The following is a 17,123-nucleotide window of genomic DNA, read 5'->3' on the forward strand; positions in this document are numbered from 1 at the left end:
AAATCGCTCAGCCCACAAACCCACTTACTGCGAATCACCACTACCCAGAAAAGGCAACAGAGATACTTTTGAGTTAGGTGGAACACATCGCTGTAATGCCCGCTGGGAACCGGGCAATACCGGCGGGTGCGGCGGCGGCAGCTCTCAGGTGCCGCCTCATTTTCCTTCTCCCAGAACAGATCTCCCTGGGCCACTCCTGCAGGCGAAGAAGCCGGGAGTGTGCCCGCACACAGCCTGGCTGCCACTGCTCGGGCCTAGAGACGCCGCACTCACGCCCAGCCACTGACCCTCGCTCCCCGCCGCCCGGAAGGGCAGCAGCCGAGCAGGCACCTTCACCTCCGCCGAAGGGGACGAAGACGAAGCAGGGAAGGCCGCAGGGAGCGCGGAAGAGCCCTCTGTGCCGGAGAGCGTATCTCGGACAGCAACGGGACGGTTTTACAGATCAACACGACAACCGAGACCCTCTCCCTCCCACCTCACTGTGCTTACGGCCCTCGGGTAGCGGAGCGGCTGTCTGGGCCCGCGCCCTATCCCTCACCTGTGTCAGACAAGGCCTTGCCCCTAGCAGGCCCCTCCCGCAGAACAGCTGTTGCAGTAGGACCCCAGGGAGCCCCCGGCGCCTGCAGCTCCCCCGAGCCAGCAGCAGGTAGCGGTGCGCCATGGCCCAGGCCCACCGCCTCCGCCGGCCCACCGCGTCGGCCGCCCCGCGCTGCCGTCGCTCCACCCCTGCCTGCGACGACCGACGTCATGACGCTACCGCTGCCATTTGCCCTACGTCCGGAGGACCCCTGTGAACCACGCCCCATTGTGGACACCCGCCCTCTGCTCCTCCCCGCTCTGAGGGTCACGGCGGCTTTGTTGGATAGCGGGAGTAGTGTCGTTTTGTCTTGCGGTAGCCTTCAGTAAAGCCCAGTGATAAATAAGGAAAAACGTCTCCTTCTTGTTTTTTTCCCCATATAATGCAGTATAGATCGAAGTGTTCGCTAGGACGCTACTTTGTGTCAGTAAGGCCAAGTGCGAGGTCCTGCACTTAGGTCGGGACAATCCCTGATCTCGTTGAGGATGTCCCTGTTCATCGCGGGGTGATTGGAGTGGTTACCTTTAAAAGTCTTTTCCAACCCAAATAATTTTGATGAAAGGCCTTTTGGTGACTTAGGACCAAGCCTCAACTTCCAAAGACCCAGAGCTCGAAGCCACGTTTTTAGGGCACAAACCTTCTGGGTTTGGGATCAAACCCTATTTTTCGTTTAGAAAGCCTCGTTTTCAAAACTCGACGCCTTTTTTTAAGGGACTAAAGCCTCAGTTTTCCTTTCGAAACTATTTAGTCCCCAAAGCCTCATTTTAATCTCCGAAACTTCGGGTGCTTGGTGTAAAGGCGGCCCCCAGAAAGCAGAGGCGGAGCTGAGCGGCGCCGAGCCCAACATGCATCGGCTATGAGCCACAGCCCTACAGAGCCGGCCCAGCTGCAGGTGTGTGCTTCGCGCATGCGCAGTACCGAGCCTCCGCAGACGAGAAAGGGGACTGTGGGCATGACGAACTATAACGTAACGCCGAGTGCCGTCACGCAAGTCTCCGCCCCCTCGCGGCTCCTCGCTTTCGCCGGCCGGCTCGTGGCTGTCAGGTATCAGCGCGCTCGCGCTGCTGCCGCGTTCCCGCCACCAGCCCTGAGGGAAGACCGAGTGCGGCCATGAAGATCTGGAGCTCGGAGCACGTCTTCGGGTGAGAAGCCGGGCAGGGAGGGCTAAGGGGCTGCCGCTGGACGGCGGCGCCTCTCCTTCCACCGGCTCTTTGCCGAGCCGGGGTGAGGGCGGAAGGAGGAAATGCCGCGGGCTTGACTGGAGGAAGGAGGCAGTGGGAGCGGCCGTGGCTCATGGCCGGCTGTGCCAGCACGAAGGCTCGCCGGTGGGGTGGGAGCACCGGCTTCTGACAACTGTAAATCCCTCCGGTGAGGCGGGAGGGGAGGGTTGGGGACGGTCCCGGCGGTGCATCAGCGCTCCCACGCTGCCGGTCCCTCCTCGCCTCACGTTTTCCCTGCGTGGTCGGGCCGCACGGGAGGCTCTCTCCCACCTCCTGCTGCTTGCGGCGGGAAATGCCGCCTCAACGGGGCCGCGGGGACGCTGGGCCCGCGGGGAAGCTGGGCGCGCAGCGTGGCTGCTCGGTAAAGATGGGAGCATTTTAGGAATAGTAGCGTTCGCACTGTAAGGAAATAAATAAAGCTCAAACTACTGATATAAGTGATGACATATTCTAAAAGGTGTGGATGCAGTGAATGTGTTTCTTACCTTAGCTGTCAAATGCTCACAGAGGTGCCCAGCAGACAGCTCTTAAGTGACAGCTGAGTAAGTTTTATGTTGTCACTCCCTCTCTGCGCTAAACATTTTGACCTCGGTTCTGATCAACGAGTTCCACATTTATGTAGTGAGGGAACAACAGCAAGCAAGTTGTAGCGAGGTGGGTATCTGAGTGCTCTCTGTGTGTCTGTTCTCCCAAGTAACAAGTGACAGGACGGTAGGAAACAGCCTCCCGTTGCACCGGGAGAAGTTTAGGTTGGACATTAAGGAAAAATGTCTTCACCAAGTGTTGTCAAATTCTGGAGCTGGCTGCCCAGGGAAGTGGTTGAGTCAGAGGGTGTTGGAACGGCGTGTAGATGTGGCACATCGTGACGTGGTTTGGTGGTGACAGTGTAGGTCAATGGTTAAACTCGATGATCTGTGATTGCAACAGGTTAACATACAAGCTGTACTAGGGAGGTGATGTGGAGAGCACAGCAGCTGCAGTGCAGCTCTTAAAGTGCCACCAATAACTCACCTGCTACAAGTCTCTTAAAAATCTCGCTGCCTGAAGAGCAGCAGGGGTGATAGTTCTTAAAATATTTACAAAATAGAATCATAGACTCAGTAAGGTTAGAAAAGACCTCAGAGATCATCAAGTCCAACCTGTCACCCAACACCTCCTGACAACTAAACCATGGCTCCAAGGCCCACATCCAAGCCTTTTCTGAACACTTGGAAGACCAAAGAGGAGTCACCTGCCAACTGGCAGCAGAGGCAAGGTGCAGAAAGTCACCTGCCCTGCACACCCCAGGCAGCAGCTTTGGAGGGAGCAGCCCAAAATGAAGCCACAACTGTCCTGAGCTTCAGCTTGACCCAAACCCTCCTCTCATCTCCTCCTTGGCCAAAACCCTCTTGAGCTCCTCCCTGGCCCAAAGCCTCCTCAGCCATCCTCACTGAAGTTGTGTTCTGAAGAAATCTGGGGCCACTGATGAAGATGACTCCTCCAGGTGAGACAGAGAGAGGCCACAGCAGGCACTCCAGCACAGCTAGAGCCTCATATCCCAGATGAACAGTTCAAAATGTCTTTAATTACATTAGCGCAACTGAATTTCTCATGCTGGCATAGGTGTTAGGTGTTTAAAGTTAGCCTGGCATAAGTGAACTGTAGCTTCTAATATGAAGTGACAGCTGGAGGCTAATACAGGCTGGCATAACTTCTGAGTTGAGGTGAATAGCTGTCACCTGGGAAACACAAAATCGATTTTTATGTGGCATTCTCCCGCTGAGATCTCCATTGCAACACCTCCATCTTCTGGTGTAATGTGCAGATGTAGATAGTTCAGTTCTGGAGTTAACAAAATATTGTTGTGCCTTATTAGATTTCTGATGTGAGATCTCTCAAGGACACTTAACAGAAATGTGGCTTTTCAGTTTGTGTGGCTTGTGTTGGTTATGATGTATAGCCACTGAAGATAACGAAGAAGTTTTTCTAATGTAGGAGTTGAGGGCTCTGCTTTTCTTGCTTGAACCAATAAAGCTGAAACACCTTTTCTTACTCATATTGTTGGACAAAGAACTTACTTTTCCAAGCTTCTGTTTGTTCTGGCAGGGGTCTACCATTGGTGCCCTTCTCTGCTGATCCATTTTAAGACTAAAAGCCATGATCTTAAAAGTCAAATCCACACTTATCTAGAAGTTGTCCCCCCTAAGCCTTCTTAAGTTAGGTATCAAGAGCTGAATTTTTAAAGGTAATTTTAAAGGTTACAGACCTTTAATTCCAGATCCACCAGTTCTTCTGAGTAGAGAAATCTTTGCTTAAGGATTGAATTTCTGTGTTGGATCAAGGCCATGATTTCTTTAGCCTTCTGTGTTTCAGAGGAAGGTACATGAAATCTAACAAGAGTCCTGTGGACAGCCTGTCCTCCAACAGCAGGGCTGCTCCAATCCCAGGAGTCTGAGGTCATCTAATCCAACTCCCTTCTCAAAGCAGGGGTAACTTAAATGTTAGGGCAGGTTGCTTTTCCAGTTGAGTTCTGAAATGGATTAAGATTCAGCAATCACTGTGGACAGCTGACGTTGTGGGGGTTTCTGCACAGCCAACTACAGTGACATTTGTGGCTGCTGCTCCTTGCTCTTGTTTCTGCTAGTCTTGGGTTAACAGTCCTCTTTTTCACTTTGGAGAAAGGAGTATTTTCTTTGTGTATCAAGACTTCTTGCCTTTGCAAGTGTCATTAAATTCTGACAGGACTTTTGGGGCCTGTGGAGCTGTACAGCAGATGCCATTACGCAAGTGAAATCCCAGATTTAGTGTCTGAATACTTGGAGTTAAATACAAAATAGTTACAAACATTGTCTCCTTTTCTTGTTGCAGACACCCATGGGATACAGTGATCAAGGCTGCTATGAGGAAATACCCTAACCCAATGAATCCGTGTGTGGTAGGAGTAGATGTCCTCGACAGAAGCCTGGATAACCAGGGGAGGTTGCACAGTCACCGCCTTCTCAGCACAGAGTGGGGGTTGCCCAGTATTGTGAAAGCGGTACATTTTTACAGTCCTAATGGTTTATGAAGGGTGTGGTGTGTCTCTATGTCATCATCTGAACTGATGCTGAGCTCAAAGTAAGACTTTAGTTTATAAGAAGATGCTCTGCACTAATGAGCATGCCTCTACTGTGCCTCTACATGCCTCTACTCTGCCTCTACTATATCTGGTGGCAAGCTCCCGTTTGTCATGTTTTTGCTATAGTGATGTTCCTAACCAGTCTTTTGCTGAGCCATTGCATTGGGAGTCTGCCATGTGTACATTTTCAATCTGTAGTTGTTACTGGCAGTTATTAAGTGGTGCAGTTGCCATGCCAGAGGGACAGGATGTCGTCCAGAGGGAGCTCAACAAGATCAAGAATTGGGCCTGTATGAACCTCCTGAGGTTCAACAAGGACAATGCAAGGTCCTGCACCTTGGTCAGGGCAATCCCTGGTATCAGTACAGGCTTGGAGAAGGAGGGACTGAGAGCAGCCCCATGGATAAAGACTTGGGGATGCTGGTGGATGAAAAGCTGGATGTGAACCAAAAATACGTGTTTGCAGCCCAGAAGGCAACCATATCCTGTGCTGCATCCAAAGCAGCATGGGAGGGGGAAAGGGATTCTGCCCTTCTGCTCTGCTGAGGCCCCACCTGCAGTTCTAGGTCCTGCTCTGGAGTCCTCAGCACTGGAGAGACATGGATCTGTTGGAGTGAGTCCAGAGGAGGCCACAGAAATGATGTGAGGGCTGGGACCTCTCTGCTGTGGGGACAGGCTGAGAGACTTGGGGTTGTTCAGTCTGGAGAAGACTCTGGGGAGACCTTTTTGTGGCCTTCAGTACTTAAAGAGAGCCTATAGAAAAGATGGCCTGTTGTGACAGACAGCAAGGGGTGATGGTTTTAAAATAAAAGATGGGAGATTCAGACTAGATAGAAGGAAGTATTTTGTTACACTGAGGGTGGTGAAACACTGGCCCAGGTTGCTCAGAGAGGTGGCAGATGCCTCATCCCTAGAACCATTCCAGGTCAGGTTGAACAGAGGGTCTGAGCTGTGGCAATGCCAGCGACGAGCAGTGTGAGCAATCTGGCAGTGCAGGCCTAGAGCTCACACTGCTCATCGCTGGCATTGCCACATCTGAGCAACCTGATCTAATTGAAGACGTTTCTGCTCACTGCAGGGAAATTGGACTAGATGACCTTTAAAGGTCCCTTCCAACCCAAAGCAACCCTATCATTCTATGATACTTAGCAAGAATATACTGTGGGCTTTAATATTCCTAGAGTATGTGTGTGTCTATAGGGGCTTTCCTGGCTGGTCTGTATCACGCTGTATGATGGGTACAACCTACTAGGATGTAGTTTTGCTACTGATCATAGTGTTTTGGTATCTGTGGATTGGCTCTTATTTATTTGGGGTCACTAAGGACTTGACATGTATGCATTTCAGGGTTGTTTACTTGTTTTTTAATTTTGGTGCTTAACTTGTAATTTTTTTTCTTGTTTCTTCACTGTCAGATTTTAGGAACCAGTAGAACTCTGACTTACATTGAAGAACATTCTGTGGTAGATCCAGTGGAAAAAAAGATGGAGCTTTGCTCAACTAATGTGAGTGGCTGATTAAGAAGTTCCTGTTAATTCTGGAGATCAGATGTTTTGCTCTTAACAGCAGGTTACTCTGCTCTAGTGAGGCCACATCTGCAGTACTGTATCCAGTTCTGAGCTACCCAGTTCAAGAAAGACAAGGACCTACTGGAGAGTCCAGCAGGCTATGAAGATGTTGAGGGGACTGATGAGGAGAAGCTGAGAAACCTGGGGCCTGGACTAGAGCAGACTGAGAGGGGATCTTACCAATCTTACCTATCAATCTCTAAAGGGTGGGGGTCAAGAGGATGGGGCCAGACTTTTTTTCACTGGTGCCCAGTGACAGGACAAGGGGCAATGGGCACAAACTAGAACACAAAGTTCCATCTGAACATGTGGGAAAGCTTATTTGCTGTGAGTGTGCTGGAGCCCTGGAACAGGCTGCCCAGAGAGATTCCAAACCCACCTGGACACTTTGATCCTGGGCAGCCTGCTCTGGCCGACCCTGCTTTAGCAGGGGGTTGGACTAGATGATCTCTAGAGGTCCTTCCCAGTCCCCATCATTCTGTGATTCTGTGACTTAGATAGAACTGCTTTGGCATCTTTTATCAGGAGACAGCAGTTTCCACATCTTAGTTGGCTCTTTTTCTTTCCTCCTTTCCACAAATAGAGAGCTCTAAGTGATTTGGGAATCATGTAAGATTCTTTCTCAGAATGCATGTAGAAGAGTTTGACTTTCAGACAGATAATTTTTTCTCCATTACACTGCCATTTTCAGCAACAGTTTTAATTTGCAATGCCTGTTTTCACAAAATGTAAATTAAGTGTTTTGTTGTATTTTGGTATCCTGGGAACTTGTAACTACCAGAGTTAAGTGGAGTTGTCTGTAGGCGAGCCTTCTTTCTGTACAAGAGGCATTGTCTTTCCTGAGTATTAATTTTCTGTACCCACCAAATAGAATAGAATAGACCAGACCAGGTCGGAAGAGACCTTCAAGATCATCGTGTCCAACCCATCAACCAATCCAACCCACCCAAACAGCTAACCCATGGCACCAAGCACCCCAGCAAGTCTCCTCCTGAACACCTCCAATGATGGTGACTCAACCACCTCCCCAGGCAGCCCATTCCAATGGGCAATCACTCTCTCTGTATAGAATTTCTTCCTAACATCCAACCTAAACCTCCCCTGGCGCAGCCTGAGACTGTGTCCTCTTGTTCTGGTACTGGCTGCCTGGGAGAAGAGACCAACCTCCGCCTGTCTACAACCTCCTTTCAGGTAGTTGTAGAGAGCAATAAGGTCACCTCTGAGTCTCCTCCTCTCCAGGCTAAGCAACCCCAGCTCCCTCAGCCTCTCCTCATAGGGCTTGTGTTCCAAACCCCTCACCAACTTTGTTGCCCTTCCCTGGACACATTCCAGCAAGTCAACATCTTTCCTAAACTGAGGGGCCCAGAACTGGACACAGTATTATGGTGGTCTTGAAGAGCCTTGCTGAACTGCATGCCATAAATAAGACAAGACTCAGCATTTGGAGAAAACAAATGGGAAGCTGTTCTTGCTTTTCACTGTGGATGACAACTTAGATTAACATAATTAGACCTAGGATAGGAGAAGATGCATCACCCTTTAGAGCTCTTTTTATTGACTGTGTTCTGGGTCTTATAGTCTATGTACATTGCATTGTCTCTGACATTAAACTAAGTGCTCAACCATTGAGTAGTTCTGTTGGTAACAGAAAAATGAAAGCTGTGCAGTGAGGATTTCAGCTCTTTATTTTTTTCTTTTTAAGATTACTCTCACAAACCTGGTGTCTGTTGATGAGAGACTGGTTTACACACCTCATCCTGAAAACCCTGAAAAGTAAGCAAGCATATTTGTCTGCCGCTTTGTGTATAGGAGACATTGTTAGTCCCTTCAGTTTAGGTATTAACTTTTCTTTATTCTCTTACAGAACCGTGCTCACTCAAGAAGCAATTATTACTGTTAAGGGCATTAGTTTGAGCAGTTATCTGGAAAGCTTAATGGCAAACACAATATCTTCTAATGCCAGAAAGGTACATCTGTGTCCTGTTTTCTCTCTCTCTCTCCTCACTCCTACCTTTCTTTCTCTTGCAATACTAATTGTCAGTGATGCATGCTGAATATTTAATTTCTTTACACTGATGTTTTTTTACAGGACCTCAGCAATTAGAATGCAATTTCCCAAAGTGTAAAAAGATTTCACTACTGGATTTTTGTGTTTCAACTAGAATTGCACATCAGAACAAACAGGCCTCTCTGTCAGTTACACCTAACACACACATTATTAGTTGGGTTTTTGGAGTTTTGCTCCAAAGCACCTTTTTAAACACCAGCCTCCTATTTCCAGGAGTTAGTGCTTGTAGCAAATACAACTTGATTTTTAGCCTCTATAATCTGTATTTAGCAGTTAATACTAGCATATATATTCTGTGCTGCTTTGTCAGTTGTTCCAGTTCCTATCCATAATGGAGCTGTGCCCTTGCCTTTGAATGAAAGCAAGGTAGTGTGAGCAGAGGCCTGTTCTCTGCTGGCTTTTGTACGTAACACTACACCAACTCCTCTGTCTTGTGCTTGCTTTTTCTACTTGGCTTGCAGCCCCAGAGCTGTATTTCAGCACAGGTAGAGCTACAGGAGTGCTTATTCCTGTGCACTTTGTCCTATTCTTCCTTGGGGAAGGTGGGGAAGAAAGGGGGCTGCTAGAGAGGCAGAGACAATTGCTGTGTTACAGCAGGGTGATTGCACCTGAAACAAGAGTGCTGCAGTGCTGGTTTCTGGTTCAGCATAGTGAGAATGTGGCCCAGGTAACTGCTATTACAGAGAGCCTGTGCTTTGGCCAGCCTTCTGTCCTTGTGAAGGAAGCTGCTTGACCAGGGCAGTGTAAGCCAGCTCGATAGGAGTTATTGACCAGAGCGGGGAGAACCTCCTTCTCCACCCTTCTGTGTGCTTCTCCGAAACTGAGAAAAACAGGTTAAAATCAGAAGATGGGGAAGGAGTGATGTGTAACTTCTAGACACAGGAGTAACTTTAACTAGCCAAATACTCTTTCTGTTTGTTTAAAAGTCATAAATGGAATGTATTTCAGATAAACTGCAATTCTAGTCTGATCCAGTTTCCATTTCAAAAGTCTGCGTGGGCCATAGATTCTCGAACGAGAAGTCCAAACCTTGTCTCACAACCAAACTTCAGCCTGAACTGGAGGTAGCAAAGCTGGCTGGGATGGCCAGATCAAGCAGGCATGCTTACAAGTGCTGGCTGAATTCCTCTCCTGGCATCTGTCACATTTGCATGTCTGTTGAGCTCAAAAAGTGCAAATATTTTTCAAATATTTATGTTGCATGTGGGAGAGCTTGATTTATTTTACAGAGTGCTCTTCCATTCTGCCGTTTTCCAGGAGCACAAGCTTGTTAAAAAAGAAAAACTCTGTCCTGTACGTTTCACTGAGGAGTTCTGTTAGAGATGTTGAAGTGGGCAGGAATTTGCACTCGCTGCTACCAGCTCTCTCTTTGCTACCAGTTATTTACTCTTCTATTACTGACTCTTCTCACATGCTGTGCTGTGCCTCTGTGCTTTCAGCCCCCTTCTTACACTGATGGAGAATGTTTTGTTGCTTTGAAGAAAGAGGAAGTCAGGACTGCGATTTTTTGTTAGGTCAATGGTTGGACTCAGTCTTAGAGGTCTTTTCCAGCCAAAACAATTCTATGATTCTGTGATTTTGCACCGAGGTAGAAGCAGCAGCTGATGTGTTACTAATTTTAACAATGATGGGGTGGAAAAAATTCCTTTGCCATATGTTGTGAATCTTTTCTGTGTTACTCCAGGGGTGGGACGCTATTGAGTGGATAATCCAAAATTCTGAAAGCGCTCTAAGCTAGCGGCTCTCCACCTCTCCAGTTTGTACTAATTAGTGGTAATGCCAGCATTCTTCTGCTTGGTACAACATTTCAGCTTTCTAGCCAGTCTGTGCATGGATCCTTGTCATGTGAACTCCGTTACTTAACCCGCATGTATGTTTTCCATAGGTTGCATACAGGAATGGCAAACGTGTTCATTATGCTACAGTTGTAGAGTGAGAGCAAGTCAGGTCTAGACTGGAGCAATTAACCCTTGCCAGTACCACTGGACAACCAACTTGCTGCAGCCACGTCTTGCTGTTCTGCTTATTTGCAATTGGAATGATGCCTGCAGCTAATGAGTCCCTTTGCCTGGAGTTTGGGCTGGGCCTCATCTCTGTGATTTCTGTATAACTGCTACCTGAAGAAATTAATAAATTGGTTAGTGAGTGAAATTGGCATTACAAAAATAAGGCAGAATTGTACTTTAAGGATATAAAGTTGATTTCCTGAAATAGATTGCCTAACAAGGGTAATCTTTTGCATAGTGAGATTTTATCTGCTTTTCGGAGCCCTGAGGAATATGGTTGCCCTTCTGTGAACTTCTGTGGAAATCTGTATGGAGCTTGAAGCTGCCCAAATGCCAGATTGTTGGTGTCTTTCACTGGTCTTGTAATTAGATTCATTTGAATAGTGACGTGTCCCTTAAGCCATGTGACTGTGACAGAATCTGACTTTGAGGTTGGGAGAACTGGGTGTACTTTCCCCTATAATACCTCTGTGCAGACTGTTCTTTCCACCAATTGTAGCCTGTCTCTGTCATTCCTGTATTGGCTTGTGCTTCAGCTAACAAGATTCCTTAAAATGAAAACAAATCCATTGTGCTGCTTCTTCCACTCAGGAAGATGGAGCTGGTTTAAACTGCTTGCTTTGAGATCAGTGTATGCCTTGAGTGTTTGCTTTTACCTTCTCATTCCAGTAAGCTTTTATGGCTGTCTCTGTGGAAAACATCCACTACAAAGGCTCATTTATCAGTCATGTAAGCTCCACCAACAGATCTTCATAAGCAAGCGTTTGATCTGCCAGACACGTCATACTGCTAACGTAGGCAGTAAAGAGTAATATAATCTGCATGCTTCCTGATGAATGTGCTTGTTCAATGGCTTACTACAGAAACTGTACAGTTTGATACTTTATAGATAATCCTCTGTCAGACTGGTTTTGGTAACTGGGTAGTTTGATAGTATTTGGAGGCTTTGCATCTTTGTAAGATTTGTGATTAATTTCCCACGCAGAATATTCCTGAAGTCTTCCTTGCTTCTTAGCTGGAAAATGCAGGTCTGAGGAAATGTGCAGACCTCAGTGGTCTCAAAAGGTGAAGGAAACATCTTGGTGCTCCAGTTCAACATCATGGATTTTTCTCTGTTTTATTTTATATTGTCAACAAACCACTAGGAGCTGGTTGTTTCACCGTCAGGGCCTGTAAAGAATCTCAGTATTTTTCTACTGTGCATTTTCTCCATCTGAGATGTATGACTTTCTGACAGGCATTCTTTGTGTGATTAGACAAAGATAACATCATAGTCGTTGCTGCCTTACTCAGCAACAGTTCTCTGCCTGTGTCATCTAAGAGAGGACATTCTAACCAGACTTTTAAGTATCCAAATGCATGCATACTGAAAGATTAATTCCCCTTCTCTCCTCCTGCTTTCTTCCTTGTGGAGCACTCCACAGCTTGTTACAACTTGTTGCTGTGTGGTAGCCTTCTCCTGCCTGTGTGCTTATATCCACGCTTTGGTGGTGTTCACAGGTCTTGCACAGGGTGTAGAGGAGGTTGTAGTGAGGTGGGCTTCAGTTTCTTCTCAAGTTGCACCAGAGGTGGTTTAGATTGGACATCAGGAAAAATTTCTTCAGTGAAAGTGCCAAGCCCTGGAACAGGCTGCCCAGGGTAATGGTGGAGTCACCATCCCTGCAGGGATTTAAAAGCTGTGTAGATGTGGTGCTGAGAAACATCACTTAATGGTGACCTGGGTTAATGGTTGGAGTTGATGATCTGAAAGGTATTTTCCAACATAAGTGATTCCATGATTCTAAACTGGACAATTTAAATAATGCTTTCTTATTATCTATTTTATAAAGACATATTTTGAACCAAGTTAACATCAGGATACTAGTTCTTGAGGTAATTCTAGATAGGACTGAATTGTCTTTTCTGAGTTCTGGCCAATAGCTGAATACTTAGTTGTGGGTGATTTATCTCAGGTTAAGGACTGCTTGCCCCTGCCGACAGAGTAATTGGGGAACACTAATCTGGGAGTGCCTGCAACGTAAAAAATCCTGAAGAGAAAGACTGAGCTCTTCAATGAACTCTGCAAGGGTCTTGAGTAAAATGCTCTTGTTCATAGTAAACCTTTATTTCTTTTAATAGGTTTCATTTTGCAGCCTGGACTTTAAGTAGTATTCCAGGGGCATGTTTCTAGCCTCCAAAACTGTTCTTCAGAGTATGTGTGGGGTTTGTTTTGACCTATCTTTCAGAGTTTTTTGAGGTTTTCAAAGCTGTTTATGCAGTTTCTCATTCACGTGGTTAACAGAGGACAACAGTGAGTTCTGGACGCTTTCAGAGAGTTGTGTTCCCTTTATCACCTATAAAGGATGCAATAAAAGTAGTACATCAGTGTTCAGAGCAACTCGGTGTGGGTGTGGGGGGCTGATCCCCACTTTACTTCAGTCTCTGGAGAGGGCTGGAACATTGACACTGACTCTCCTGAAGACTTAAAGAGATTGAGCCCAACAAGACCTAACTCCAGAACTCCTTTGAACTTGGCCAGAGCATATGGCTCCAGTTACTGCTCTCCACTGTTTGTAGTTCTTAGTAGGGTAATTAAAGTGAATGTCTCTTGGCTTCTCTTGAAGTGACAAAAGGCAAGGTGTTTTCCTGCTCTCATCCCATCTGCTTGTTTTGGCAAAAACTGACATTCTGTGATTGTGGAGCTCTAAAATCTCACACTCCTGTTTAGTTCAAGTGCTGCTCTTGGCTTCACGGTGCAGCTGGCTGCGCACTCAGCTTGTGGCCATCGGGTGAGGCTGCTGCAGGGTCTTCTTAAGTATGAAGATTTTGACATGCTTATTTTTCTGGGTTCCCCAGCTCTTACTGAAGCATTGGCTCTCAGTCCTTAGCGTGGAGGCACTCCCACCATGAAAGCTGAGCAGAGAAAGACTGTCCTTGAATATAAAATTGCAATCATTGCCTCTCAGTCTGTTATATAGAGTCTGTGAATATAGGGTTCAGCATAAGGCCATCTCTGACCTCTTGCTCGATGTCACTTCAGTTAGGTGCTACCTCAAAGAGCACATTCCTTGTCCTGGATCTTCTCAAAACCTGCCTCTATAGCTTGGTGCGTGAGTCTGAGAGCAACATCTAGAATTTGCCATCAATGTGCTGCTGTTCTTTGGGTGGTGGGGTCAGCAGACAGTAAAGCCCTTTGGGGGAGCTTCACTGCTCAGGTTAGGCTTTTTGCCTCGGTTCACTGCTGGGAGCTCACACCAACATTGCATTTACTTCATACTTCCAGGATAAGCAAATGCCTGTGCCGGGAAGCTTCCATGAGAAGATGCTAAGAAATTGTCAGTAAAATCTGGTATCAATCTATACAGGGTATGAAATGGATTTTAAGCCAAGTCTCATGTCTGACAGAGGAAAAACTATAGAAGCGTGAGTGGTGGTGGTGGTGACATGTCTGTCCTGAGCCTAAACTGCAGTATTTTCCTGGCAGGGTCGGGAGGCCCTGGAGTGGGTGATCAGCAAACTAAACACAGAACTGGAGGAGCTGAAGTCAACACGTGAGGGCATGAAACCAGGCATGGCAGCAGCATCAGCAGAAGAATAACCCCAAAAACTCCAGTGACTGACAGCAGAGTTTGATTCTGCAGACTGCTTTGTGGATCTCCCTCCCGAGGTGGATCTGCGTGGGTTTTATATATTTATAAGACTATCAGATCAGTGGAAAAATAACCTCATCTGTCATCTCTACAGCAGCTCCTGTTGACTTCTGAAGATTAACTTGACCTCCTGCAGATACTCTTTTTCATTTAAACCATCTATTTTTAACACTGGAAAACAAACATTTAGCACATTTACTAGTGCCTAAATGTGCCTTCCCTGGCAAAGAGAGTATGTTATATTTACACCATCTCAGCTTTTTGTACTCCGGCTTGAATGCATGTGTGGTGTTGAGGGTTTGCTGTGTGAACATTTGTTCTGTGAAGAGCTGATGGGTGCTAGAGCCCTGAATTGTGTCTGGTTTGCCATCTGATAGTGTCTTATGACCATTTAAAGGGAACTACATGAGGCAGGACATGATATTGTAGAGTTAGATCTCTATCCAGAGGGCATCATCCCAAAACCCTAAAACTTCTGAGGTACTGACTTGACTTCTGTTGTTCACACATGCTGCCTGGACATGACACACAGGTGCTTTTACCTTTTTGATGTTTGTATTCAAACAAAGATAAAGTTTCTATTGATGTTAATAGCCTAAAACAGTTTTCTTGCTGGGGAGAAGGGTTTAATTTATTTTCATATTTATTAATTCACCCTAATTCCTCCCCTCCCTGTGAGGAGAGGAGTAGTTGTTCCTGGAAGGTGCTGGAAAATATTTCTCTCCAAGAAGGGTACTCGTGGGCTGCTTGAACGAAAAGACTGTACTGTTCCACTGGTCCTGGCTCTTCATGTCATGTCTTAACTGAGGGAGAGTCTGATGCAATAACCAGAAGACCTGAAATGGGAAATAAGTTGGAAATCCAAATGGCTTTGTGAACACACGCTCCTCGAGCCCTGCGTGGAGAAAACAAGTACAAGGAAAACAAGAGGACTTTCTTTTGGAGTGCTTTCTACTGACTCCCAGTGCAACCAAAATTTTTCAACACTTTTCCACATTGGTACAAAATGGTTTTAGGATCATTTTAAATGCTTCTCATTATCTGGAGAAATGCTCCAGTAACTGTAGAAACTGCTTCCTATAAACTGCATAAATACCTACTGGTAACAGGCCTGGCCTTGTCTGATGGTCACAGAACTTTCATATTTGGTCCAGGTGCAGTTCATGTTTCTTATCACTCTGTTAGGGCATTTTAACTGATTGTTTTGGTGTGCACACAAAGTGAAATCAATGTTGCAAGGATGTTTACTTGTTCAAGTGGCAAGCATATGTTTCAGGAGCTGGTAAGGTATGTGAGTAACTTCTTAAAGACTAAAAGAGTAAAATGTTTTAGTCTGGTAATTTCAAGGTGTTTGTAGCTTAAAGGGAGGTTTCAGCATTCATCTTCTGGTGAGTCTGAAAGTGAACAGTAACTTGGATGTAACTGTTGTCTCACTGAATTACATGATCCTAACAAATAAACTTCATTTATATATATAACAGTTGAAAGCAATTAAACAAGTAGCTATTATTTATGTCACTCTTTTTATGTGGACCTAAAGCCTGTTTTATTTTGGAGCAGAAACTTAGAGCTAAAGGCCGAGAGCAGCTCCTTTCAGAAGATAAGCTGGATAGCTTTGGAGCAGGCCAGTTGTGCTTCTCAGAGGAGTGATCTCACCTTCTGGATGAAGAATGCAGAAAATGTTCTGTCTAGCTCCTGGTGGCCTTCTGCTAGGAAGGAGAGCACATCTATAGCAGAGCTCTGCAAGCAAAAGGAAAGAATGAGTAAGTGTGTGCACATGTGGAGCTGTACAGCAGGATTTCTCTATGTGCCTACTGGAGATGATGAAAAATGAACAGTCAGGGAGTAGAAAAGTCTTTGGAAAGGTTTGTGTAGTGCTTCAAGATTGTCTAAAGATGCTTCTTGCATCAGCTTTGAAATGATTGCTTAATGTTGTCTTAAAAGCGGCTGACTTGTAGAGCACCTCCCAGAAAAGTCACAGACTCTGATACTCTGTTGTCTGGGGCCGAACTCCACCATGCCTTACAGTTCATACCAGTTATACATAAGGGGTTTGGATTATTCTTTGCACTTTGTTTCTTTCAGAAGCAAATCCCTACCTGCTTCTGTTGTAGCATCTCCTTTCTATTTCATTCCCAACTGGCTTTGAGTCTTCATTTGTGTCGTGTTTCATGCTGCTTGGGGACTCTGTAGCTGGATGCTTGGTTTTCCAGTCTGTTTGCTGCTTCACTTGCCATGGATCAGCACCTTGCCTGCTTGTGCTCATCCCTCTTCTGCTTTCCTCTAGGCTGAATGGGAGTGGGGAAGCTTTGGGTGGGAAAAGAACTAATTTTTTCTGAGGCCAGCTGCCTCTTTCTCCTGCCAGGCAGTGCTGCTGCTTCTTACCTTGTCTTTGGGGTAGGTGACAGTCATGCAGCTCTGGCCTTGTTGACCTCCCTATGGTTGCTCATTGTGCCAGTGTGTACAAAGGGCCTTGCAAGGCAGTGGTCACACAGGGACCACATCAGCTTTTGCTCAATGGATGAAGCAATTCTTAATTTGCTGTAAGCTCTCCTGGACGTTTTCCCTCTCTACTTTCCACCCATTTATTTTGCATACAGGGCTTCTACCCTTCTTCCTTGACCACGTGTCTCTTCTCTGTGGGATCTAGTGCAGTGTGTTCAGCCCTGCTGGGCAAAACTCCTGTTTTTGAAGCACTCAAGTCTTCCAGACCATTTGTGTTGCTGCTACAGTCTGAACTGACACTTGGGGCAAAGAAACCCTACTTTGGGAATTTCTTATCTTGATCCTTCCCTAGGGAACTCCCTCTTCTTTATTTACTGGAAATAACTAAAAAGTATTTCTGAAGCCAGTTTTGTGTTGTGCATTGCCTGAGGTGTCTATCAAAGGTAGAAAGCTGCAGGAGGGAGAGCTCAGCTGTTTGTGGGACCAGAGCTTTTTGGATTAGTACAGAAACAG

At 46.3% G+C, this 17,123-nt stretch overlaps 2 protein-coding genes across 4 annotated transcripts in view; one reads left to right on the plus strand and one right to left on the minus strand.

Annotated features, from left to right (window-relative positions):
* AFG3L2 (AFG3 like matrix AAA peptidase subunit 2) overlaps positions 1–716 on the minus strand; it is a 28,877-nt gene extending 28,161 nt beyond the window's left edge. For 2 of the 3 annotated variants that reach the window (XM_068147635.1, XM_068147634.1), the window contains exon 1: positions 539–715. In XM_068147635.1, the coding sequence (XP_068003736.1) occupies positions 539–661 (123 nt within the window). In that variant the 5' untranslated portion in view covers positions 662–715. Of the gene's footprint in view, positions 1–538 lie in introns of all 3 variants that reach the window. The other variant, XM_068147636.1, reaches the window with a different exon arrangement.
* An 869-nt stretch (positions 717–1,585) lies between these two features.
* PRELID3A (PRELI domain containing 3A) lies at positions 1,586–15,674 on the plus strand. The gene is made up of 6 exons (XM_068147639.1): positions 1,586–1,719; positions 4,645–4,813; positions 6,310–6,399; positions 8,165–8,235; positions 8,327–8,429; positions 14,000–15,674. The coding sequence occupies exons 1-6, from the start codon at positions 1,688–1,690 to the stop codon at positions 14,111–14,113; spliced, it is 579 nt and encodes a 192-aa protein (XP_068003740.1). The 5' UTR covers positions 1,586–1,687; the 3' UTR covers positions 14,114–15,674.
* Positions 15,675–17,123: the final 1,449 nt, after the last annotated feature.

The sequence above is a fragment of the Melanerpes formicivorus genome, unplaced genomic scaffold (genome assembly GCF_026170545.1).
Source record: "Melanerpes formicivorus ecotype bairdi unplaced genomic scaffold, bMelFor1.0.p_v2 SCAF_15, whole genome shotgun sequence".
In the NCBI taxonomy this organism is placed as follows: Eukaryota; Metazoa; Chordata; class Aves; order Piciformes; family Picidae; genus Melanerpes; species Melanerpes formicivorus.

Coding starts and splice junctions, on each gene's coding strand:
- PRELID3A (XM_068147639.1), top strand. CDS start 1,688: ATGAAGATCTGGAGCTCGGAGCACGTCTTCGG. Junction 6,400..8,164: donor TGGAGCTTTGCTCAACTAAT/GTGAGTGGCTGA, acceptor TTTCTTTTTAAG/ATTACTCTCACAAACCTGGT. Junction 8,236..8,326: donor CATCCTGAAAACCCTGAAAA/GTAAGCAAGCAT, acceptor ATTCTCTTACAG/AACCGTGCTCACTCAAGAAG.